The following is a 24,761-nucleotide window of genomic DNA, read 5'->3' as shown; positions in this document are numbered from 1 at the left end:
CGTGGACATAACACAACATTGAGACCCAGAACTACACAGAAATTGCACTTCTTTTAGTTAAGAAATATCCGGTTGTTCATTACATGTTTTGTAATAGTGCAGTTCATTAAATGTAAACACTTTCATAATGTGCTTTTTTTGCACTAAAACAAATAGAAACATTTGGAGTTATCAATCGTTATTTATAGGTTAACACGCGGTTTGAAATCAAATTGGGCTGTACAGCCCCCTGAACTACAACGAGTTTGACAGCTCTGATCTGCAGCATATCCCTGTCTATGTGCAGACGTGCACGCGCGTTCCCGCGCACCCGCTTTGCTGTGTGCGCGCACATTATAAAAAGCCTTTGGTTCACGTGCGGAAGAGAGAGAGAGAGAGAGACTTGATCGGGGAGGGGAAGAAGTGACTCGTGGGATGCGAAGTAGCCGGCGGCAAGAAAGACGTAGGAGGGAGAGTGACTGACAGACAGACGCATATAGAGAGAGAAACATCGGAGAGAGGAGCGGGAACTAAATAGGGGAGAGTGATAAAATATCCCGGCGAATTTGGAGCCCGGCGTCCAGGCTTGCTCACACACACGGACGGCGGACACTGCGCGGAAGAAAAAGTTCAGATCCCACGAATCGGCGCGTGGGAGTGGGAAGCAGGGTCGTGACTGACTGAGGCAAGCGCCGCTGTCTGTCTCGTCATGGCAGGTAATGCTGACTAACCGTAAACACCGCGAACAGGCCGCTGTTTTTATAACGACAGTCTGTGCCGACGTGCTGTTTAGTCGCGCTGGTTGCAAGGTCTCGCTAAGACAGACGAGTTACTGTTTAGTTAACCAAACTTAGCCAGTGCTAATGTTAGCATACTCCAGTGTCGTCGCCCCTTCGGCCTGTCTTCCCCGGCTAACGCTAGCCAGCTAGCTGCTAGCTGTTTACCGTGGTTTCACCGGCCCGGGACCATTTTGCAGGCTAACTATGCACACCGCGTTAGCCAAACATATCTATCCCTGGCCGCATAATGCTAAGTTCTCACATCTGTAACGACCGCTTTATGAATGTCTCGCTTAATACAGCTGTAGTTGGTGATAATTCTGGCCGTGTCCACTCCGAAAATAATATTTCATACATCCTAGGGTTGGCTTTACAAGCAAGGCTAGCTAGCGCAAACTTTGACATTGCCCACATGCAGGAAGCTAGCAACCCAGGCCTGCTGCAGATTGAGCAGACTGTTAGTGCTTTTTTTCTGCTAATAAAAACAACCTCAATAGTCTAGAGCCAGTGTTAAGAATGTCCATATGCTAAAAAACTAAAACCTATCACCTCGAATAAAAACCGCCTGGACCCGTATTTATTTAGCCTAGCGTAGCATTTCATTTCATTCATTTACTGGTACTTGCAGTAGAGGTAAAAATGATTGTGGAGTTTGGATCAGAAAATCCCGCGAGCCTTTTATCGTCTCGCAGCCGATTTGCGTTGACTGCTACGTTATCGTTTAGCAAAAATATGGGTCACTATTAATATATTTAGTTCGTGCTTTTGGTGCATTTGGGCGGGGGAGGGACACTGCTCTGTGGCCATAGACATCGCACATTATCCCCATGTTGAATTTGATTGGTGCGATGATTTGCACATTAGAACACCTGTTTGCTTTTCAGACGTTTTTTTTTTTTTTTTTTTTTTTAAGAACAAGGTGCAGTATCAAGCCTGTCCTGTTTTTTATGATTCATTTGAGAATTCGTGTGTGGTGAAGCCATGGTGACTCATAGACGTCCTTGCTTACTTTGCAGAGCTGTTACAATATGGGTGGACGCAGCGATCTACAAATCAAACCCGTCTTCATTGTGTAATAAGACCTATAATCATCTGTGAAAATATGCGGAATGCACCCAGGTCTGTTGTGCAATGAGCTGCTTTGACAGAGAACCTGTTGAAGCGAGTGATTGAGGTTATCAAAAAAGGCAGCGTGTATTTTCATGTTTTTTTATGTATAGGAGCTTGGTGTTAGAACAGCTCCTGACAATAGGTGACCAGGCCTAAAGTAAAGATGCTCCAGGACAGAATTCACCTATTGTCACTGTGAACTGTATTTGAGTCGGTGTTCCTGACCAAACTTTCCCTCCAAGGCCGTTATACGGAAAGATTTATTTAGACATCACTGAATATTAAAGGGCTTTTATCCTGTTCATAACAGTTGCATACCTTGGTTGGCTATCTAATGTGCCCATAATATACCTGGGTTTTCAGGAGTCAAACGTGTAATCGTAATCTGTGGACATAAATATTAGTATGGAAAAAGACTGAAATGTCAATTCATTTTCTTTGAGTCTAGACTTGCAGAAGTTGTGGGAGGATATGTGCACATGTATGACTGCACACTTTTTTGAAACTGGTTACTTGTTTGTTTTTAGTTCCAACATCATATCTCAACTCGGCTTTATGTATAGAGGACTTTATAGAAAACTACAGCTGAAACAAAGTGCTGTACCTAGGCAGGAATAAGAGCATAAGACGTAAAACAAAAAGAACAAAACGTTAAAAATACTAAAAGCACTAAAAGAGTAGGGTGTCATCTTGGGTTAAAAGCCGAAGAATAACAAAATACGTCTTAAAACAAGTTACTCACAAGTGGCTTTGTGTAGGACTTAGCTTTGTACAAGGAGCAAATTAGTTTGGCATATCACTTATACTTTGCTGCCTGAAAGTCAATATGTTGTAACCAAAACGTTTCCATAGTTTTCTCTCTGTTTTGATTACGTCATCACACATTGAGCCATCGTTGTGAAACTTGGCCACCTTAGTTTATCTCGAGTCAGTTAAAATCTTGATATCAAAGTCTGTAATAAATCTGTAGGTAGCCTGTACTTGAATATATTATGTTTTTATGTTTTTCCAGGACCTGGAGGTGACATGCAGTGGTGCTTCTCTCAGGTGAAAGGAGCCATTGATGATGACGTAGCTGAAGGTATGTTCTTTGGTAATTGTTCAGTGTTTAGAATGTGAGGGAAAGTGTCAGAGATTTTATGTTGGGCAATAAAAATTGCTATGCGTAGGCAGACAGTAGCCGAACTTCCTTCTCATTTGTTCCATTTCCACTGTCTAGATATAGCAATATATCCCATTTTAGCTTTGCAGTGGTATTAGGAGCCATGCTGCCTATTTAAACTGCACAATTGTATAGTACAGTTCAATTTTAAGTGTGATTCCCTTAACCGAGCTGTGTTGTTTGATTTGGTTTAATGGCTGATCATTTGCAGATGACTAGAGAGAGAGGGGGGAGATTTTGGCCGTGTTGAAATTCCAAACATTTTGCAGCCCCAATAACATAACTCTCTGTCATGGTAGTGCTTATGCAAACCAAACACTCCATGCTGCCGTTCTTGTCACTAGAAGGTTGTGCTTGTGTAGATCAGTCAAGCTGCAAAATATGGACATTTTTAAAGCACTTTTTTTTCACATGTTGGAATTCAGTATTTCAGAGAGGAATGGTATAAGTGAAGCAGCTGCAGTCAGCTGTTAAATGATGACTTGCTGCTTAGTGCAGCACCGCTTGTGCTGTGTCCTGTACTCTGATGTTAGCTGCTTGTGGTGCAAATGTCGTACTACACAGAAATCTGGCAACGCATCTTTCAGTAGACCAGTTCACTGGTGACAGACAAATGCTCAGATGCTGCTGCTGCATATAATCTTAATCAAATACTGTGGTTATTACTACACTCAGATAGGGTTCCTGGAGAGTACACAAGGATTTTTTTGTTTCCATTTCTATTACTGTGTTTAACCATTCTGATTAGAACAGCTTACATTGATGCTAAACAAATTGGTCCAGCAACTTGCATGTGTTCACATGTTATGCATAAGGTTGTTCTGCTGGTTGTGGTGTGTTGAATCTGTAATAAAGGTGATTGTTTTTCCCCACAGTCCTTATTGAAAACATTGAATTCATTCATGATGGACAGCGAATAAGATTTCTTTAATCTCTTTCGAACACGTGTTTGAACAACTGGTTTTGCCAACGGCATGTTTCAGCACCTCCCTAAAACTCATCACCTCACGTGATGTTTAATGTGAACAGAAAACTTTATGTGTTGCAGTCAATGAGAAACGGTCTGATCAAATGTTCACATTGTTGTTGGGTGCTAATATTTGGCGTATACCTCCCCTCTGTCTGTAAATTTCCTTCAGATTGGGCAGATTAGGGCAGTCTGTTTTAACTAACATGTGGCTTTTTTTATTTGCACTGGGCCATGTAAATGCAGCAAGTAAGCGACTGTAATTTAAATGGCAGCATTAGTGGTATAGTGTAAGGTATATTACCTTTGTAATGAGTTGAGAATCTTTTACTGAATCACAATGTAGCATTCTAACAGTTGATTAGGTGCATCTGGCTAAGACAAATGCAGGCTAAAACAACAGTACAGCAATAAAGCTTGCCATGAATCCAATCAATAATGATTTATTATTTATTTGTGCTGTTGTACTATGTAATGTTGTATTTTGTTTGGGTGATGGTAGGCCAAGTATCTGAAAGGATTCTTTGTGTACACCTGCAGGTCTGTCTCATAAATGAATGAGTGAGTGTACGTCAGTATGTTGGTGAGGGACACTCCGATAGCTCACTTTAGGTTAATAAACTGAGTAGGTGATTGTGTCTGATCGTCCATCCGTTATGTTATTGCGTGCAGGGCGGCCAATCTGGTGCAGTCAGTTAACGTTAACCTTGTCGAGTGACACCCGTGGTCCTGGAGAGTGAGCCACCACACATATTCAGATTGAAAAAAAAAATTCTTCCACCATTGTCAAAAACAAGTCTACTCAGACTACTAGTCAGAGTTAGTGAACATATTCCTGGTCCACAAAAAAAATCATCCGGTTTACTCACACCAAAGGGGTTTTTAGTTGTCACTGCAGTAACACAGGTTCTATTCCAGTCTGCACCCTGAACTGTGAGACATCTGCTCTCTAACTTGCTTACTTCCTGTTCCTCGCCACAACTATCTATGAAATCTAATGGCACCAAAGTCCAAGAATCAGAATTGTCTTGGTGAGTTTGGAAATGCAAATGAATCTGCTCACACTTGATGCATCTCTGTGAGGATTTCTCAATTAAGATCATATATTTTGTATTTATTGAGGTATAACAGATGTTTCATAGAGCCTTCTCTCCAAATCTGGAGGTATTTTGTGTTTTATTGTTTTGCAGATAGGTCTTTATCCGTTGTAAAATGTTACACTAAACATGACCATGTATTTAGAATCAGAAGAATGGCGACAGGCTTTACTATAATAATGTGATAATGTTATTCAGTCCACGGTGTTCTACAACAATCTGGCGTCTCTCAGCACTTACACATTCCATCAGTGGAGTGACAACAAAATGGTACATTATGTTCGGCCTACGGTTCTCATTGTATCTGGTTTATGCAGCGTCCACATATAAATAGATGGCGACTTCCGTTAATCATTAATAACTAACGTGTCTGTGAAGATCCTCGGTCATCCAGGTCATGGTTTATCCAAAACACAAACTAAATCAAAGGCAACTGGGCAAGCTGAGTTTGCTGGAAGGCGACGCATGGTGGTGAACCGTCTCCAGAAACACTCAACTAGTCCAGTTGCCTTTTTTTGTTTTTTTTTTGTTTGTTTTTTTTGGCCATTTTTTGGATTTTAATAACTAATATGTTTAAGTCGAGGGAGTATCTGATTCCTCTTTTACACATGTGATGGCCACAAAGCCTTTGCATCCACAATAAGCTGCTACTCAGAGGAATCTCTGTCTGGTTAAAGTTTATATTTTCATCCAGATTGTTAGCATTTGGCAAGGTGTAGTTCTCGTCAAATGCGTCTTCTTTTTTTCTCTCAAACACATCTTTGATGAGCAATTTTAACATCAGCTGTCCATTGCACTTGTTTCTGAAACCATTAAAGTTTCATCTGGCATCATCCACATGTCAGTACAAGCTACAGCTGTTGAAGTCTGTGATAAGTTTGCATGTAAGGTTTCCCTGTGGTGACTGTTCCATGGAAACCCTGGTTGTGCCACATAGAATGGCCCCCGAACAATTCTCCCTGTTATACCTTCCTGCAGCTCGATTGCAGTGAAATTTGCATTTTTTTTTTTTTTTTTACCTTACCCACCTGACTGCAGTTTTACCTGAAAGCTTTCCAGCTCTTGCAGATCTCATCTTGATTCAGTTAATGCTTTTCAGTTAATGCTAGAAATTGAAATCTGGAAGTGTTTTTCTTTATATTCACATCCTGTTTCAGTTTCTTGGAGGAGTACCATTGTGGTTGAATACCAAGGTCTGGAACTGCCTCCAGCTGATAATTTGTAATAACAATTACCTGACTCACAAGTCCATAAATTATGCTAACATGTTTAAAGGTTTTAGATTTACAAGTCATTGGTTGTACGCTCTTTGGCACAAGTCTATCCTCAAGTAGTATTACCTCCTGCTTTGTGCTTCAGAGAGAATAACGTTCATAAAGGCCCCTCGCTACAACTATTGGTGCGTTGTCTTTCTGCTCCGATGGACAACAAAGGGTTAAGCAAGTGTGTATCTGTGTGTGAGTAAGCTTCAGGTTATAAAGCAACGTACTGCTGCTGGGGGAAAATGTGTAATGCTGCCGGAGTAAATGGGAGCGAAAAAGGGAAAAACTAGGTTACTCATCATTTAACGTCTGCTCTACATACTGTGACATCTTCTGCTTCTCCCGCCTACATGTTTGACCATCTACTGCTCACTGATTCCCACAGTGAAATCCAGGGTTAGTTGGGATTAAGACAGCGCTTCCTCTGTTGGAATCTGTATTTGAAAGAAAATGTTCTTTCTTGGTGCACCAGTTTTAAAATGACCGAAAGTGTAATTTATAACATGTTTTCTTTTTCTTTCAGCGGACATTATATCCACAGTTGAGTTCAACCACACAGGGGAGCTGCTAGCCACTGGAGACAAGGGGGGGCGTGTAGTCATTTTCCAGCAGGAAATAGAGGTACAGCTGCATGTTTGACTTCTGTATTCCCACACAGGGTCATTTCAGAAAAGGTCACATTATGAACTCAGTCATACAAAGTTTAAAAAACAGATGATTTTTTTTTTTAAAAGAATATTCTGTAAATAAATAAAAAATTCAAAAGCAAACCCTCTAGGGGTCTAATTTTAACTAGTGACATGCTTTATTTCCATGCCAATTGTCCTTTTATGCCTTTACTGAAAGAAAGCTTTCAGTTCTTATCTAAAAGATGGATATGTGTTTTGTTGGAATTAAACTTGTCAAATGATGAACAACTAAACCCCTGATCTTTGTATAAAATTTCCCTTGGCTTCTGACAGAATAAGAATCAGCCTCAGTTCCGGAGCGAGTACAATGTTTACAGCACTTTCCAGAGCCATGAGCCCGAGTTTGACTACTTGAAGAGTTTGGAGATAGAAGAGAAGATCAACAAGATTCGCTGGCTTCCGCAGAAAAATGCTGCTCAGTTCCTGTTGTCAACTAATGGTAAACTAGTCATTTTAATCGAGGGTTTTCTCCATGTATTTGAGAACACGTAGTGGATGGATAAATGGCTTCACCTTTCTGGTTATTATGCCTTTAGGTTTATTTTCTCAAAATGTGATTGTGCATTATTAATCAGCTAAGGACTCAATCATTTTGAAAGCTGTCAAATTCCCATTTTCTTCAAATCTTATTTTGATTATGGAATTGTGTTGTTATTTTTTCTTCTCCTCACAGATAAAACAATTAAATTGTGGAAAATCAGTGAACGAGACAAGAGACCAGAAGGCTACAATCTCAAGGAGGAGGATGGACGCTACAAAGACCCCAACACTATCACATCACTGCGGGTCAGTCTTTCTGTCTAACACTCCCTGAGGGTTGAGGCTAGTCAGTCAACCAAGAGCTCTTGAGGACGATCTCGGTGAAAAATGACCAAACTACTCTCTAGTGCTGATTTGACTTTGTTTTCTTTTGCTGGTAGCTAAGATAACGGAAACTCTGAAGTGCTTTTGTTTGGTTTCCTGTCAGAATTATTTGTTCTTCTTTTAATCTATGGCTTGGATTGGTGACTAAAAAAAACATTATTCAGTACTTATATTATGCAGCTAATCAAACATAAAATGTTAGGTCACATACTTGCCACATAATCGGGTAAAATGTCTGTAGAGCTTTGGGATAGAAAAGTAATGTACCAGTTGGAGCTTTCACAGCTTCATAATTCATTGTTGGTGTCATGATTTTCAGATTATGTCTTTTGGTTCTTATCTCAGGTGCCAGTTTTAATACCTATGGACCTCATGGTGGAAGCCAGTCCACGGAGGGTGTTCGCCAATGCTCACACCTACCATATCAACTCTATCTCAGTCAACAGTGACAATGAGACCTACCTGTCCGCAGACGACCTCCGCATCAACCTCTGGCACCTTGAGATCACCGACCGCAGCTTTAGTATCCTTTAATGCTTATGGAATAGTGGTCTGTGCACCTCACCAAAACACGAAACTTGATTTGAATATGAAAGGATCTAATGATTAAAAGCAGGGTTCTGAAATTCACACTCAGTGATACTGAGTGTTAAGCCTGCTTGTGGGAAAAGGACAAAATTTACACAAGAATTTAGTCAAATTAACAATGTTGAGGACTCTTAAAAAAGTAATATATAAACATGTGATGGGCTTAACTCTATGGGTTGTTCTAGTTGCCCTTTTTTGTCTTGTGCCCATCTGCTAAATGGGATAAGACTGGATAGTCAACCTTAATATTTAAGGATAGACACTTGATGCTATTGTATTTTCTGTCTGAATGATATATTCAGCAGACGGTAACGTCAAATTGACCACTAAACGAACTTGTTACAATTCTCTGAGCATAAAAGATCCTTCCTTAACCGTGTGAACCTCAGATGTTGTTGACATTAAACCGGCCAACATGGAGGAGCTAACAGAGGTGATCACGGCAGCAGAGTTCCATCCTCATCAGTGTAACACCTTTGTGTACAGCAGCAGCAAAGGCACCATCCGTCTGTGTGACATGAGGGTTTCAGCATTGTGTGACAAGCACTCCAAGTGTGAGTACCTACTTTGGTCATTTTTAATCACCGTCATCCTGGATCGATTAGCACCTCAGCACCTTGATTGTCACTAAACTTTGCACTTGATGTCTGTGGAGAATACTGGCATTATTGACATTTACAATTTGACATTATTTCTTTTCTTTATTCTGTCCAGTGTTTGAGGAGCCGGAAGATCCTAGTAATCGCTCCTTCTTCTCCGAGATCATATCCTCCATCTCGGATGTTAAGTTTAGCCACAATGGACGCTACATGATGACCAGAGATTACTTGTCTGTGAAGATTTGGGATCTGAACATGGAAAACAGGCCAGTGGAGACCTATCAGGTGAGAATGACAAATACATGCTCAATACTTGAGTACTTGGATACTTCTTGTGTCTTGGAGTTTGTTACAATTTGTTTCCCAAAACCGTAAACAGATTGTGTGTCAGATGGTTGTGGACTCTGCTGAACTGTATGTAGTGTAGCTCAAATTGCTGATAACTAACACTGGGTCTGAAAGGTGTGCCAACACACTGTGCATCACTGTTGTTGTGTATGGGTCTACTTAGTTGCAGACCAGTCAGGTCGCGCCCTTCCACAAAGCAACAATAGTTTAGGAGTGGTTTTTAGGTGTTGTTTAAGGTGTTTCCTAAATCTACAAATTCCCTAGGTCTCAGTTCATCAAAGCTACTGTGTGATGGGCTGGACAAACAAGTCTGATCAATGGATGCCCCACCTCAAAACGTGCACAATCAAAAATTTGCTGCTAACTTCTTGGTTGCTGATCCCACTGCACACCTTCAGGGGTCTTTTGTAGTGTAGTGTGACGTATGCCCTACGTATGCCTGTATGTTGAACAGACTGTTTTACTGGAGCTACTTAAAAGGTGTTCAGAATCAGAAGTTAATGGACACCTTGTCACAGAGCCTCCAAGAGAATAGTTGCAGTTACAGCTCTATTGAATAGAGGCCCATGTTAATTCTGTTTGTCTGTCGCATGAGAATCTGTTGTTAATGAGATTTCAATATCAGAATTAGTCACCAGTCCCTTTCTTTCAGTGTTGTGCTTCACCCAACAAAATGTGTTCCTATTTTGTCTGTGTAATTATGTGTCACAGTCTAGCAGCAGGACACGTTTTTATTCACATTTTACCTGAAACGTAATGGCCTGTGTGTGTGTGTGTGATTTGTAGTATAATTCTGATTTAGACTTGATGCAAATTTAACAAAAATGCATTTACTGACATTTCATAACAGTGGCCACACCTTTTTGAATCCTTCCTGGTAGTGTTGCATAGTGTCCACTAGGGGACACCCTAAAGATGTTTTTTTTCCTGTGCAGTGACATTTGCATCAAAGGGAGTTTGCTCCTTTCTGTAGCAGTGGTCAAGACGTTTCTCGGTGGATGTCAGTCATTTTGTAACCGTCTTCACACCTGTCTCTCACCACATGAATTCAATCATTTCAGGTTCACGAGTATCTGAGGAGCAAGCTGTGCTCGCTCTACGAGAACGACTGCATCTTTGACAAGTTTGAATGCTGCTGGAATGGCAATGACAGGTACATGCAGGGGGCAGACTAGCTTATGGTTTATACTTAACCCTTCCAGTAGAACTGTATTTATTGTTTAAGACTCTCCTTATGAGATGAAATATGCTGCAAGTTTTCACAGTCCTGTAAAGTTATATGCTAAGAATTTTCTTTATTCTGTCAAACATCATTTTCAGATTTAACTTTTTGACATTTTTTTTCTTACCTTGAAAAGCATTTAACTATGTCTACCACCTAGACTGTAGTGGTGAATACATTTTAAGCTTTCTACTCTGTTTTTTTTGGCATTATTTAAATATTGCTTGGCTCACACGCTTTCCCCATGTTGCCCTGTCAGTGTGGTGATGACTGGCTCATACAACAACTTCTTCCGGATGTTCGACCGTGGCCACAGGCGGGATGTAACTCTAGAGGCCTCCCGCGAAAACAGCAAGCCCATGCAGGTCTTAAAGCCCCGCAAGGTGTGTGCTGGCGGCAAACGCAAGAAGGATGAAATCAGCGTGGATAGTTTGGACTTCAACAAGAAGATCCTTCACACGGCCTGGCACCCCCAGGACAACATCATCGCAGTGGCGACGACCAACAACCTCTACATATTCCAGGATAAAGTAAACTAGCTACGCGATGAGCATGTGTGTGATCTTGTGTGGGTGAAGTCTTTTGTACCACCCAGCAGCCTCGCAGTCTCATCGAGGGTGATCTGTGGTAATGCCGACAACCAGCATCCATGTCCGCCGATACTGGGTGACCAGACTTTGCCACTTTGTTCTAGATGTGGACAGAGGAAAACTCGCTCTTGCCCATCATCGGTCTGTGTGTGGCAGAGTGACACCTGCCTTGTTGTTTAAGTAATGTTGTGCCAATTTGTTTTCCTTTGTCATGTTCTTTTTGCCAGCCGACATGCCCTTTTCTTTTCTTATGTGAGTAAAAAAAAAAACGTTTAATTTCCTTAAACTTCTCAATACAGACACTTATTTTTATAAGTATCCCCCTCAGATGGCTCTGTGGTAGAAAATGAAGAACATGTTAGTATGTCCCCTTATTGTTCTGTGCCATTGTAGTGTTTATTTTTCTAAGAAAACATTGACCATTTTTGAGTGTGTATACACCTTTTATTAATTCATCCGTTATACTGTCTTTTCTTTGAGTCTCCTCACATCTCCTGTGTTTCATTAAATCATGCATACTTCACAGTCACACAAGTATGCTCACAGTTTTCTTCACATGCTTGCTGCTCATACTGGACAGCAGCACGTCAACGGTTGCCTCTAGGATTTTGAGAAGTACAGTGTGTTTTCTCAGATTTAGTCCAGTGAGGTGTCATCCTGCTCTCAGTTGCTGTGCCTCAGGCTCTGGGTGGACAAACAGGCCCAGATTCCCGGGGAGATTTATTTTTTTTTCTTTTTAATTGGCTTTGTGTCTTCATATCTTCATTCATTGGTTACTCATTTTGTGTTCAATAGACAGGTATCAAGAAATGCCCTATTCAAAGATAATTATTATGATTGTCATATTTATATAAAAAACAAAACAAGAAAAAAATCGAAAATGTCACCAGATTTGTTCCGTCCTATTTTGCGATATGAAGCTGGACCTTTAAACATAATTTACCCTTTTGAGTGATCTTAAGTATTGTCTTCCCATGGTGTACCACAGCTCTCAAGCAGCACTTCACAACAGGGAAAACCTTTGATTTGACACTGGACTCTTGCCGCACCAATTTAAGTACTTGGATGTCTGTGTTGTAAGACTGCAATTTAAAAGAAAACGTTATTTGAGGCATTAAGTCACTTAAAGTGTCTAAACTGCTGCAGACTTTACAGCTACTGTATGTGATGGTAGAATAAGCTGCACAAGAGACCTGCAGCGCTGATGTCTCCACAACCTATTTAAAAATGTGGACAGTTCAGATTAAATTGATGCCTCTAGTAATGTATAACTACAATTTTAGTCTAAGACAGTGAAAACAATAAAGGAACTACTTTTTGCACACCTGTGACTGCCTGATTGTTGATGGGATATCTTCAGTGCTAATCTTATTTTATGCAACATGTTTCTTGCTGGTAAAGATGATTGTTTACACAACTAAACAGTGAACCAGCTTCAGAGAGCTCCCTGCAGGTTTTCAATCTATAATAAAATACGTGCATCTGGCCTGATAGACAGCCATCGTGCATCATGTACCACCATGATGAAAACCAGCTGCTCTCTGTTGCTTGAACTTCTGAATGTCTTATTGAAATCAGCTGATGTGGTGTCTGGTTTCTAAAAACTGGACATGAGGTCACATCTGAGTCGCTTGACAAGCTGTGTACGTGGTTGAACGCACGCCTCTTACATGAGCACACTGGGACAACGCCAGTCTCGACATACCGAGGAATTTCTGCGTTCTGTAAGCAATCTGTGCTAATACATCATCAATGTGACACCCCGTGTTTGTTTGCTTTTTAGGCTCGTTATATAATCTGACTTCCCGTCTGTTATCAGCGGGGCCATGTGACGTCATCACCCAGCTCCGAGGAGGTGTGAGAGGCTCGAGCTGCCTCCAGACCTGCTAACGCACGAAAACAAACAGTAGCTGTGCCTTAGCTCAGCCAGCCAGCCGCTCTCTGGGGGAAAAAACGGGACGGAAGGCGATTCGGGTCAGTTCTACTATCGCGCGTCTGGATGTGTGCTGATAAGTTAGTGCGCGTTTTGCACTGACTTCAGCCTTTTATGCAACCCACGACCATGTCCGACGCTTCTAGCGCCCCTTCAACAGACAACAACGCAGACTCCGGGCTTAACGGTAAGCTAAATGCTACGATACTCCTGAACGGAACCAGCCTGACAGTGTATAATCACCCTGAAAACGTCTCCGGGTGCGCAACATTGACTTTGAAACAAGTTTATTTTGGGGTTTTAATGGTTTAATCGTAATCGAAAGTTAATTTTATTCGCTTGTTTTATCTTTTTTTCCTCCGCGAAGCTTGGTTGAGGGGGAGGAGTTAGAGCGCCATGTTTCGCGTGTTTATTGACAGTATGTGGACCAATGGGATTCCTTTATGGCTTGACTGACAGTCAGGTCAGCCAATCAACGAGGGACACAGGGTGGAGATGAGTTTAAGCCTTGTCAACAAGGCTGGACTGCTTGAAGTCAGAACTGGCAAAAAAAAAAAAAAAAAAATATGGGCCAAAAGGACTTTTTGTACTTACGTACGTTACAGTATTGATAAGCTGTAGTAAGTAGTGTTATTATAGTATATTAACACATCCTTTGGCAACACCAAATTCAGTGCTTTTATGTATTTTCAGATTTCAGTCTTTAAGAATACCAGCACAGATGATGAACGAGCAACTAGCGTAGCATTTCACAAACAGTATTTTCAACGTGTACGTGACATTTAAGCGTGGGAATACGTTATCTCAACATACAGTTGTTGAGGCCACATACCATATAAGACACCGGCTTGCTTTGGCCACTAGAGACGTAAACAAAGGAGTGTTTATGACACTGCTGTACTTAGGGGCCTGCCTAGAGAGCTGCTTGTGGTGCGAGTTTTATAACACTATGGGGGCCCATGAATTGACATGCTATTTATGGCCATACCGACCGAGGGACAGACGTTTAGGACACGAGGAAACTGGGGGAAGTGTTACAGCATGCAGCAGAGCAGGGACATGGTGGTTGATCAAGCACTTTCCCTTGTGGGTCATTCAAGTCGGTCTAAATCTAACTCAAAGCCAAAAGAAAGTTTTCAGCCTCTTAGCTTTTTACATAACACAGTTTAAAGGCAAAAAAAAATGATAAATATCATGTAAAGTCTTGTTTGTTTTTCTTTTCCTGTAATAAGATAGAAAGCAACAATTGTGGATGTCCGAACACTGTTTATTATTACAAAGGTGACACAAGATGTTACGATCCCAGGCAAAACACATTTAGAAACCCAGTCCAACGTAAGACCGACCAGCAGGCTAGCAGTCAGCCACGAGCTAGCAACCAACATGGAGACAGCAGACACCGAGCATAGCCAATGGCAGAAGGCAGTATGCAGCACATCATTGGGGTTTTCAAGTGGGCACATCCCTTCACCGATGTTTCTTTAATTAGGCCCACAACACCTCAAGAAGGCTTAATACTGAGTTCCAGCATCCCGGAGTCACCCCCCTCCATGCTGCCACCGCACAACGGCATCTTATCCCTTTTTATTGATATAAAAAATATAATATAATGTATCCTGAAGATTTCTAATTTATTTTGAAATTAGACCCCTACTACTTAAGCATTTGCCAGATAAAGTTGACACCCATCCTTCCTTCTGAGCGTGACTAACTTAGCTGTCACTGCAGATTGTAGTGCACTTGCACAAAAGGACATATACTGTATGCACAGAGATACTACATGCTGCTGAGACACAGATTTAGGCACAGTAAGGCCTGTATTATATCAGATGCAGAGGCCAGCAGCATCTCATTTTATTTTTGGTGTTTCCTGGGACTGGTGACATTTTTCACCTAACACTTGGGGCCCCAAGGAAAGCGCCAGTCACGGTCCATGGTCTGAGCCTCAGCCTCAGTAAATCACAGAGGTCATCTCATGTCTCCCTTTTCTAAACCCACCCAACAGCTGATAACGACTCTGTGGCCAGAATGTTCGGAGGCATCAGCGCCATGGCAACATGGTTTTAGTCCACGGAGTGGAGACAATGGGCTCTCAGCAGCTTGGCTTGCACTCTGTGTAATCCGCAGGATGAGTGCGAGTGCTGAGTCGAGGCCTGTTCGGGGGGGAGGGGTGTACCGCTGCCTGTGAAATTGAGTCCTCTGCAAGTTCATACAAACATGGTGTTTACTTACCGTTATGAGGTTGTGTGGGCTGCTCAGAACGTGTTTTAAAGCTGCATGAAGAGGGATTTAAAATGCAGTTTTCACACTTTCTCCAAATTGCCCTGCCTGACTTACTCCTCCTCTGCATTTGCACCTAGCATTGGTATGCCATGCCATGCCAGAGCTCACGTACAAATCGGGAGGGCGTCATATATCACAGTCAAGGTCTCCAAGAAACCAGGGCATATACACAAGAGTTTTTATTGCCATTTATCTCATAGAAGTTGTTTTATGTGCAATTTTATGACATACTATCTCAGACTCCTTGTCTTGTTGTCACTTCCCAGTATAGGATGAGGAGACCTTATTTGACATCTTCAGCGACTTTCTCTTCTCTTTTTCTTTAGCATTTTGAGAAAAAGTGTTTTTTGGCTAGAATTTGTCAGGTCCCACGGTTCCATGAAGCCCTGCGCTAGTCACCAGCATGAAACAGATATTTTGTACTACCAGGATAGGTACAGACTCAGTTCACACAGATGTGGACTGAAATTCCAGCTAGGCTTGTCAGTTCACAGGCCCCTGAAGAGTGCACGCTGGTTCACCAGGGCACCAAGAATGTGATGTGGTACCATCTGTGCATTTCCTGGCTGGATGGAAAGACAGTGTCAGCATAAAGGAAACTCTCTGTCATACAAGTACATTACAAGTGCAGAATGTAACAATTTTAAATTCACACACACACACTGAAAAAAACGAGTGGCTGATCATTGCTTGTTTCTGCCCACAGGGTCCTGGGTGGAGTTAGAGATGAACAGAGGCACAGCTGGTTTGACCCAGTCATCCTCCACAGGCGGTACGGCCCCGGGCCTGCTGCCCCTCCCTCAGGTGGAGGAAGAGGAGGCCATGGTGGGGGGCCTGGAGCACGTCCCATCCTCATCCTCGATCCACAACGGAGACATGGAGAAGATACTGCTCGACGCGCAGCATGAGTCGAGCCGCAGCAACTCGTCATGTGACAGGTAGTGTGAAGAATATGTTGAACTTAGGTTGATGCAGTCTTTCGAAACATCCCTTGCAAAGAAACTGACTGGATCTGTTAGCTGCAGGGACGCTTTCAGAAATGTCAGATGAGATAAATTAAAGTACAACAAAGCAGTCTGTATGTAGATGGCAGTATTATATTTCTTTTCACACTTCAACTCACAACATAAATCAAAATTACGTCAAAAGTTCCAAATCGAGGATACAGGCATTCTCACCTCGACTAAAAAGTTCAAGAAAGTCACAAGTTTTGGGTTTCATAAAAAAAAAGGTTTCATAAAAGCTGGTATTTATAGTTGAGGGAGATTTCCACCAATCATGTGATGAAGTTGGTTTCGACATTTTTCTTAACTTTGAAGATGCATGATACATAACCCTGAGCTAATTTTAATGCTAAACTCTAAACAGAATCACTTACATATCACTTTGGATTCGATGAACATTTCTAGGATATTAAGAAAAGCGTTTTATCTTGTTATCCCCCTACTTTGCTGTCAATGTGCCAAACGAACCAAGTCTTCCTTCTCTATGGCAAAAACTGAAACTCAGTTGAGCTCTTGTTATTTTCAGATGTTGATCTTGCTGAAATTTGAATTTAATCAGCATCTTACAACGACCAGATAGAACATCATGACCACTGACAGGTGAAGTGGATAACATTGAGCATTTTGTGACAATTAAATGTACTGCTGGGAAACTAGTTAGCCGGCATTCATGTGGATGTTACATGGACATGTACCACCCACCCAGACTAGACCAGACCAGTCACCCCTACCCTATAGCAATGACACTCCTTGATGGCGGCAGCCTTCCCCAGCAGGATGCAGCCTGACAGACACACAGGCGCACACACACACACTCACACACACACACACACACACACACACACACACACAGAAGGCCCATGTCCATTCTCTGATCAGTCATAACAGTTTGGGAATCACAAGGGAGACCTACACAGTATTAGTAAGGAGGTGATAATGTTATGCGTGGCTGGTGTGTTTTGTTTCACTATGCATTACCTCTTTGACATAGGTACACGTAGATATTTCTTTCACTCAACACTGTACAAGAACACAAAGTCCCTTCTTATTGAAATACAGAGAAGTATTTCAGAAAATAGTTTTTAGCTCCCAGATGGCTACCCACCTGTCAAATTAAGAACTCACAGTAGAGTTACGTAACATTTTCATGAAAGGTGTGTAATATTAGTCAACTTACTGTCAACTGCCTTAAGATTCTTGTAGAAAAATAAAGTCATCCCTGAACTGGCATTGACGTATCTGTCATGTTGCGTCAGGTGTGACTCAGAGTTCACAGCTGTTCATGAGGTGACTTCTGAAAACAAAATAACATTTTATTTTCACTGATGGCCTAACGTGACATTGAGCATGTTAGATGAATCTTGACCCTCCACATCATGTGCTTGTCTATAATCCCAGAGGCTGAGATAAAGCAGACCTTATCAGCAAGCTGAGCTGTCAGTAGTGTGTCACCGGAGGATGTTTTCAAGCAGTGGAGCCAAGAACATTGTATCAACAAGTTGCTCTGGCATAAGCAGGGGTGTAACTATCAACACGGTACTGTCTTAAGCTTTCTAGAAAGTAGCAGGTGTCATATCGCCTCCAGTTAACTGAGACAATGTTTTCTTGGTACTGTAATATTTCTGCACACATTCACATTCAGATCTCATAGTGGAGGAGCAACAGTATTTTACCAATATTTCAGTTCAAGATGAGAATTACAAGTGTTAATATACAACATAATATGACTAATATTAAAATTAAATACTGCATTATATTCATTTATTTTAAGCATGTTAAGTCATTATTGGCTAATCCACAAATGCCCGTGTAGTCACCCAAAACCACTTGTTTATTTGTTTAAATAACAGGAATGCTCTGTAACAGGAAAAAGGATGTTCTTTTAAATACTCAAGGTCAGAATTTTATTTCAGTTATATTATATAAAATACAATTTCTTAGTAAAATGTTTTTGTTTTACTTTGAACTATATCAGGACACTTGACTGCACTGCAAGCCAAGGGGAAAAAGAAAATCTGTTCAGGCTGTTTTTGTGGTTGTTCATTTACCAGCAATGGAGCATGCACCGAAAGCACTGTTGCTATGGTTACCTGTGATCCAGTAACTTTTGAGCCTCTGGCTGTTGATGTGTATTACGTTTGAGGTGTTGTTGATTGAACATCTTAAACACAAGCATTTCATATGAAAAAGAAACACACAGGGGGAGTTTGCAGAAAGCCTTGGATTCCTGACTTTGCCCGTAACGAGGTCTCTGATCCATCTTTTTTTAATCCACAGTCCCCCGCGGCCCCACACTCCCCAGGACGAGGGACAGATCATATTTGACGTGGACGTGACCAGCAGAAGAGACAGCCAAGTAAGAGCTTGCAGGCCTCTCAGGTTATCCATCAGTCTGTTGCCATGGCAGCCTCAACCACTGACCCCCGAGTTGTGTGTGTACATAAAAAAAAAAAAAAAAGACAACTGCTGCCTGCCTTCAGTTTCCATGGAGATGACTGCCACACCCCACATTCTGGTTTTCTGTTTCTTTTCCACAGCATGTTTTGTCACAGTCACTTTTGTTCTTAATGTTTCGTTTTAGTCTCTGTAATAAGGAGTTAAACATTACTTGCCTGTCTTTCAGTTGCCTATATGCCTAGATGGTTGTTCTTCCTGACAGAATGCAACTAAATCCTGCTGGCTAAGGTCACTAAATTAACACCTGCGTTTGTGTATTTAGTCTGAAGAGGATGTCGTGGACAAGGAGAGGGACATGGACATCCTGATGAAGGACGCAGATTGGGTTGCTGACTGGTCTAGTCGACCGGAAAACATTCCCCCCAAGTAAGTCTCAGTTCAGTAAACATCAGCCCACTGTCTCATGGCAGCTGAACACACTCAGCTGCCCTTTTTTTCCACAGAAAGTAGCTCGTCATTATGGCAATAAAGACGGTCTGAAGCATAAAGCCAGTGGCCAGAATGGAAACGCTGATGTCAACAGTACTGTGGAAGAGTTGACAGGTGCCTCATTTGCAAAAGGAGTAGTTCTACGCTGTAAAAGTCAGATTTTATGATCAGATATTTGATTTGATTTGCAGCTGGCAAGTCTGTCTTTCTTACCAATGCAAAATTCTGATCAGATTTAAAAGTTTTAGGTGAGAAAAGCCCAAACATCTCTCTACAAACCAGTAGTTATTTCTTCACATAAATTTGACCAGTTATCAGTCTTACTTCAGTCTTTGCAATGGACGTCATCTTTGAAAACTACTCAATGGGTCTTTCTCAGTGCGCTAGTTGTAGTGGTTATTTTCATATTTTACTATTTCCAGAGGTGATGCTTCAAAATTGCTCGTTTTGTTCAACTATAATCTAAAACACATCTATAAAATAGATTCTCTTGGTATAAATAAAGTATCCATCTGTCTGTCAGTCATCAAACTTTCTCGTTGGAAGAACTGAATACTGAACGTTTGCTTCCTTTGCTTTATGAATGATAAAGCAATGACACATTTAGATGCATATTAACCGTTACTGATACGTGTTGTCTGTGCCGTACCTAAAGTAATGTCATCCGCGCAGGGAATTTCATTTCCGTCACCCTCGACGTTCAGTAACACTCAGCATGAGGAAGACTGGGGCTATGAAGAAAGGAGGCATCTTCTCCGCTGAGTTCCTCAAAGTCTTCATCCCGTCGCTGCTACTATCACACATCCTCGCTCTGGGGCTCGGGTAAGAATCAAACGTCATAGCTCACATATCCAGTCACAGCGTTTCTGTGTGCACAGCTGGACAGGCAGTATTTTAATGAGGCTTACAGTCACGATTTCCATGATGTTCATCAGTTATATACCAAGTCTTACACTAATGAATGCTTTTGACATCAAAAGCTAATGTCTGTTTTCATGCTTGCATATCATTAATATTTGACGTTGCTCCCAGAAATGTCTTCTTGGTAAAGAACAATACCACTGGCTACTGAAACCCCAACATTTCATGTATGAATAATAGCATGAAAGCACTTTATGCTCAGAGTCTGAGTTCCCCTGCTAGACATTCTTTTCACTCATTCTGTATTTCTTAACAATTTTACTGTTTATTATTATAGTTTTAAGCATTGCAAGGCTGTTGTGCGTAAACTACAGCAGGGGGAGCTGTACGGCCACAGACACAAGCCAGCTGTGTGCCTTCCTTTATGTTTGTCTGCAAACTGGTAGAGCAGCTGCTAACTGGGAGGCTGCACACCTGCTGTCTCATACTGAGCTCCGACACTCCCAGGAGTACGCTTATGACACATGGTACACTAATCTAAGCTTCTCGCTTAGATCATATGCCGCAATAATATCTCAGATGGCAGCCTGCTGAACATGATGCGGGATAAATAAAGTGTCCATCCATCCATCCATCCATCCATCCATCCATCCATCCATCCATCCATCCATCCATCCCTCTCTGTTGGCCATTATGGGATCTGTATATTGCATAACAAGTTATACGTAAATGTTTTTGAATGCTGCTATATTATTATGAGATTTAGACCTGTTAGCAAGTAAAAGGAAAATCAAATTCCTGTAAATCAAATAAGAGTTCCTGATTTCATATATCAATAACCATGATGGATGAGTTGAGTTGAGGTGACCAGGTTCAGGATTTGGTGCATGCTGGCTCACTACAGAAGCCAATGGGGACACTAATATGGAACAGAGCCAAGTGTGCAACTTAATCTGTAAGGAATAGCAGCAAATAAAGAGTCAGTCAAGTGTCGTCTAGACCAATGTAGTGTAGTGAAGACTAATTAAGAAAAATGTCATATGCCGTCATGTTTGACGTTTTAGGTTTGATTGGCACTCTTTCAGTTCTTCGCCTGTCTTCTCCCCCCTAGCGCTCAGTTTGAGAACGGGCTTGACTGGCTTTTTGTGTAACTAATAATTTAAACACTTCCTCAATTTGTTGCAGTGGCTTTACAAATAAAGGTACATTCAGATGATACTAATGCACTCATTGGTTACATCATGGGAAATCATGGGCACAAAATGCTTGTGTTCAAGTGGTAACATCAGCTGTAAGTTGTGAGAACTCTGCTGCTAAGCGACTGTTGCTGTTTAGAAGCTAACAGGAAAAAGGATAATAAAAGGATAAAGTCATTGCTAATCCCTAGCCTTATTAAAAATGCATGTCAATAATTACACCACTGAATAACAATATACTCAAACATGTGTCTCTGCTTTTACAAACTGGTGAATATCATTAAATCACAATAAGCATGACTCCATTTGAAGGAACCACGACTTTTCCTTATTCATGTGCAGCTCTTTGTTGTGACTCCACGTTTCCTCAGAGTCTCTGGCTGCCTTTACGTCCACTTATTAAAAATTAACACAGAACAATGAATGTAGCTTTGTCTACTGAAAGCTGAGTCCTAACGTCAGATTGGGGTTTAACTGAAGACTTTTCTGGAAGCCTTATGAGCTGTGGATGAGGACATACTGTGAATATCTTATTGAGAAACCAGCACTAGCAGAGTGTAATCAAACTCACTGCAACTGCATCTTTTTTTTGTCTGTTTCCTTTCTCCTCAGAGTCTACATCGGAAAGAGGTTGACCACGCCACCCGCCAGCTCCTTCTGAGCCTGGAATTGAAGAAAAGTGCCTGAGAAGTGGCCATGAGTTGTTTGAGAAAGTTTTGCTGTCGTGAGAAGAATGCTCGTCTCTCCCCCCCTCTGTCCCGCCTGCCCCCCTTCCCCTCCTCGACCCTGAGATATGACATGTTCTCAGGAGAAATGCATCTGCCTTTTCCTTTGTCCCCCCTCGTTTTTACTTAATGGGCTGTTCTGACTGTCTGTAGACATCACCCTCCTGCCCCCTTCACTTATTTGTATACGCTTTTCAAGAAAGAATAAGGTCTCGTTCCCCTTTTCCCAGCTATCGAGTTTAAATGTTTCTAATGGGTGGGTTTTCAGGGAGGGTTGCAGCATTGAACCAAACTCTTATATACATGCTGATTCAGTGCCCTTTGATTATCTGACTAAAAGGGAGGACTGTTGTTGTACTGACCGCAGATTGTGCCACCTGCATGAGCAGCCCAGCACTGGAAAAGGTTCGACTGAGTCTAGAAACGGCCGCACAGACTGAAAATGTGATCATGCCTTTTTGAAAGTGGCCATTTTGTTCATTTTCTTTCGGTAGTATCATCTTTTTATTTATTTACAACAGTGGTGGTTTATTTAAAAAGGATTTAATGATGAAAGGAGATACCTTAGTGGCTAACCCAAACCGTAGCCGCTAGTGAGCTGCGCTGGGGAAGTCTCCGTTTGCCAGAAGGTAGATTTATGTGACCAGTTTTCCACTGTTTCTGTGACAGAAAGTAGAAGATCTATTTGGTTGTGCATCTGAATGCATAGTTTGCTAATTGACAATAATAATGGGAAGTCAGGGTTAGTATGCGAGCTGCTGTGCAGGCAGACCGTGCGTATGTTCAGCATCTACACTAACAGTATTTTGTGGTTGGGTCTTGGGTAACGGTGCTGAACAGTCCAAAAAATTCAGTCGTCTGTCCAGCGAACCCCCTAGTTTGTCTGCAGGGTGTCTGCTTAGTTCCTGCTTACTTTTAATCCATATCGGGCTGGAAATAGCTAAATACCGCTTTGACTTATTATTTGAGTGTATTTGAAGTAATCAGAAAAACAAAACTGGTACCAAAAAGCTTTGTGGTTTGAGATCTATAGTTAGGAACATTTGTTTTCAATATATCTTTATTTGATTTTAAAAAGTAAAAGGTATTTCATTTAAGAAAAATACCATTAAGTTTGATGTAATTTACTTTTATACGATTTCTACTAACTTGCCGTTAGAGCCATTACTATTATTGAGGAAGAAACCTCCAGCCCTGCTCCCTGACACTCCGGTGTGTTTGCCAAAACGCCTTGAAAACGAGCAGAAATAATCCACAAAGCTGCATGTGAAAGGATCTGACTAATGTGTGCGAGTTTGGACGGGCAGAAGGTACCTGGTGATGCTCTATTCTATATTTGTCTCTTTTCTTCCAGCGGATCTGCCAAAAAGCATCAGCCTCTAGCTGCCTGGAGGGGGCTTTGTGTAAACTGGTGGTTTACTAGAAAGTTTAGCGCGGTCATGTGTTCACGCAGCATGGTTGAACAACCTAGTGTCAGACCTGTGGTATCTCTGAGGCTGGACCGCGCTCAGTTTTTTGTCTGAGCGAGATCAGGGTCAGCAGGGTTGCAACTTAGAAGCTGAGATCCAACTGAACATCACATCTCTTGAGGTTATCCTGTGTGACATACAAAGGTTTATTTGACAAAAACTCATTCCATGCACAACTGAATAATGACTAGGGGACGTGTGCCGTGAGATGTGCAGTTGTACAACAGGGATTCGTCCTGAATCCGCCAGGTGAAAATGAGCTCATCACGTTGTTATTGAGGTCCGTTATTAGAACATAGAGTATGCTACTTTTACATGGAACTTGGAAGTGTTTTTTTTTTCTCCTTTGGATTATAATACAACTACACGACTTGCCTTTATTTAATGTCAAATATCATGATGCAATATAAGAAGAGACCATTCTCAAAACAAAACTTTGGCCATAGAGGTAATGGTAAAAGTAAACTTTCTCTCCTTGATATGCTGACATAACATGCTCATTGACAACTAACAGCAACCCCACCAGTTGATCCATTGTGTCCAGTGTTTGTTGCACTTTCAGCTTTTAAAGTGGTGTTTGGGGTTGTTCTTTCCCGTCTAGTTTGTTTGGCCTCCTGGTTTGTCGTGTTTCCCCCCGGTGTTGGACAAAGATTGTTGACGTGGATCATGTTATAAGTGTGAAGCCTGAACCCGTGTTGATGATGGCAGGACCTGATGATGTGAACAGAAATGGAAGGTGCGGGAAGAGATTCCCCTCAGACTGTCGTGGTCTAACAGTAGTTATTGTAATGATGCATTTGCTTTAATTTTCTTTTTCCCCATGACATTGGAGAAGTTGATTAAACATTTTTGTCATTAAAGATTACCTGAATGAAGCTGTTTGTTGACAGAACTTTTAATTTTGCTTCGTTTACTGACCTGTATAACAGGAACTAACGGCAACTTTTGCTGTAATGTGTTGAGTTTTTCACTCACACTTTTAAAATAAATCCTCTTCGTAAAATAACAAGGTCACAAATTCAGAACATGAGGAGATCTTTGTTTTCCTGATCCACTCTCTGTGTAGGGTTTACATGTTCTCCCTGTATCTGCGCTGGTTCTCACCAGCTTCCTCCCACCGTCCAAAGACGTGCTCGTTAGGTTAATTG

General features: G+C 41.5%; 2 protein-coding genes across 2 annotated transcripts; both read left to right on the top strand.

Moving 5' to 3' along the window:
* Positions 1-364: 364 nt before the first annotated feature.
* ppp2r2ab (protein phosphatase 2, regulatory subunit B, alpha b) lies at positions 365-12,578 on the top strand. The gene is made up of 10 exons (XM_047570151.1): positions 365-695; positions 2,881-2,949; positions 6,880-6,977; positions 7,319-7,484; positions 7,719-7,831; positions 8,255-8,432; positions 8,887-9,051; positions 9,212-9,381; positions 10,506-10,597; positions 10,926-12,578. Exons 1-10 carry the CDS (start codon positions 689-691, stop codon positions 11,203-11,205), a joined length of 1,338 nt encoding a protein of 445 aa, XP_047426107.1. The 5' UTR covers positions 365-688; the 3' UTR covers positions 11,206-12,578.
* Positions 12,579-13,018: 440 nt separating this feature from the next.
* bnip3lb (BCL2 interacting protein 3 like b) lies at positions 13,019-24,488 on the top strand. Its single transcript, XM_047570152.1, has 6 exons — positions 13,019-13,376; positions 16,179-16,410; positions 18,754-18,832; positions 19,196-19,299; positions 20,035-20,184; positions 22,032-24,488. Exons 1-6 carry the CDS (start codon positions 13,304-13,306, stop codon positions 22,078-22,080), a joined length of 687 nt encoding a protein of 228 aa, XP_047426108.1. The 5' UTR covers positions 13,019-13,303; the 3' UTR covers positions 22,081-24,488.
* Positions 24,489-24,761: the final 273 nt, after the last annotated feature.

This window comes from Mugil cephalus, chromosome 19 (genome assembly GCF_022458985.1).
Source record: "Mugil cephalus isolate CIBA_MC_2020 chromosome 19, CIBA_Mcephalus_1.1, whole genome shotgun sequence".
Lineage (NCBI taxonomy): Eukaryota > Metazoa > Chordata > Actinopteri > Mugiliformes > Mugilidae > Mugil > Mugil cephalus.
This window is presented reverse-complemented; position numbering and strand designations above follow the sequence as displayed.

Coding starts and splice junctions, on each gene's coding strand:
- bnip3lb (XM_047570152.1), top strand. CDS start 13,304: ATGCAACCCACGACCATGTCCGACGCTTCTAGCGCCCCTTCAACAGAC. Junction 13,377..16,178: donor CGCAGACTCCGGGCTTAACG/GTAAGCTAAATG, acceptor TTCTGCCCACAG/GGTCCTGGGTGGAGTTAGAG. Junction 19,300..20,034: donor CCGGAAAACATTCCCCCCAA/GTAAGTCTCAGT, acceptor TCATCCGCGCAG/GGAATTTCATTTCCGTCACC.
- ppp2r2ab (XM_047570151.1), top strand. Junction 6,978..7,318: donor TTTTCCAGCAGGAAATAGAG/GTACAGCTGCAT, acceptor GGCTTCTGACAG/AATAAGAATCAGCCTCAGTT. Junction 9,382..10,505: donor GGCCAGTGGAGACCTATCAG/GTGAGAATGACA, acceptor CAATCATTTCAG/GTTCACGAGTATCTGAGGAG.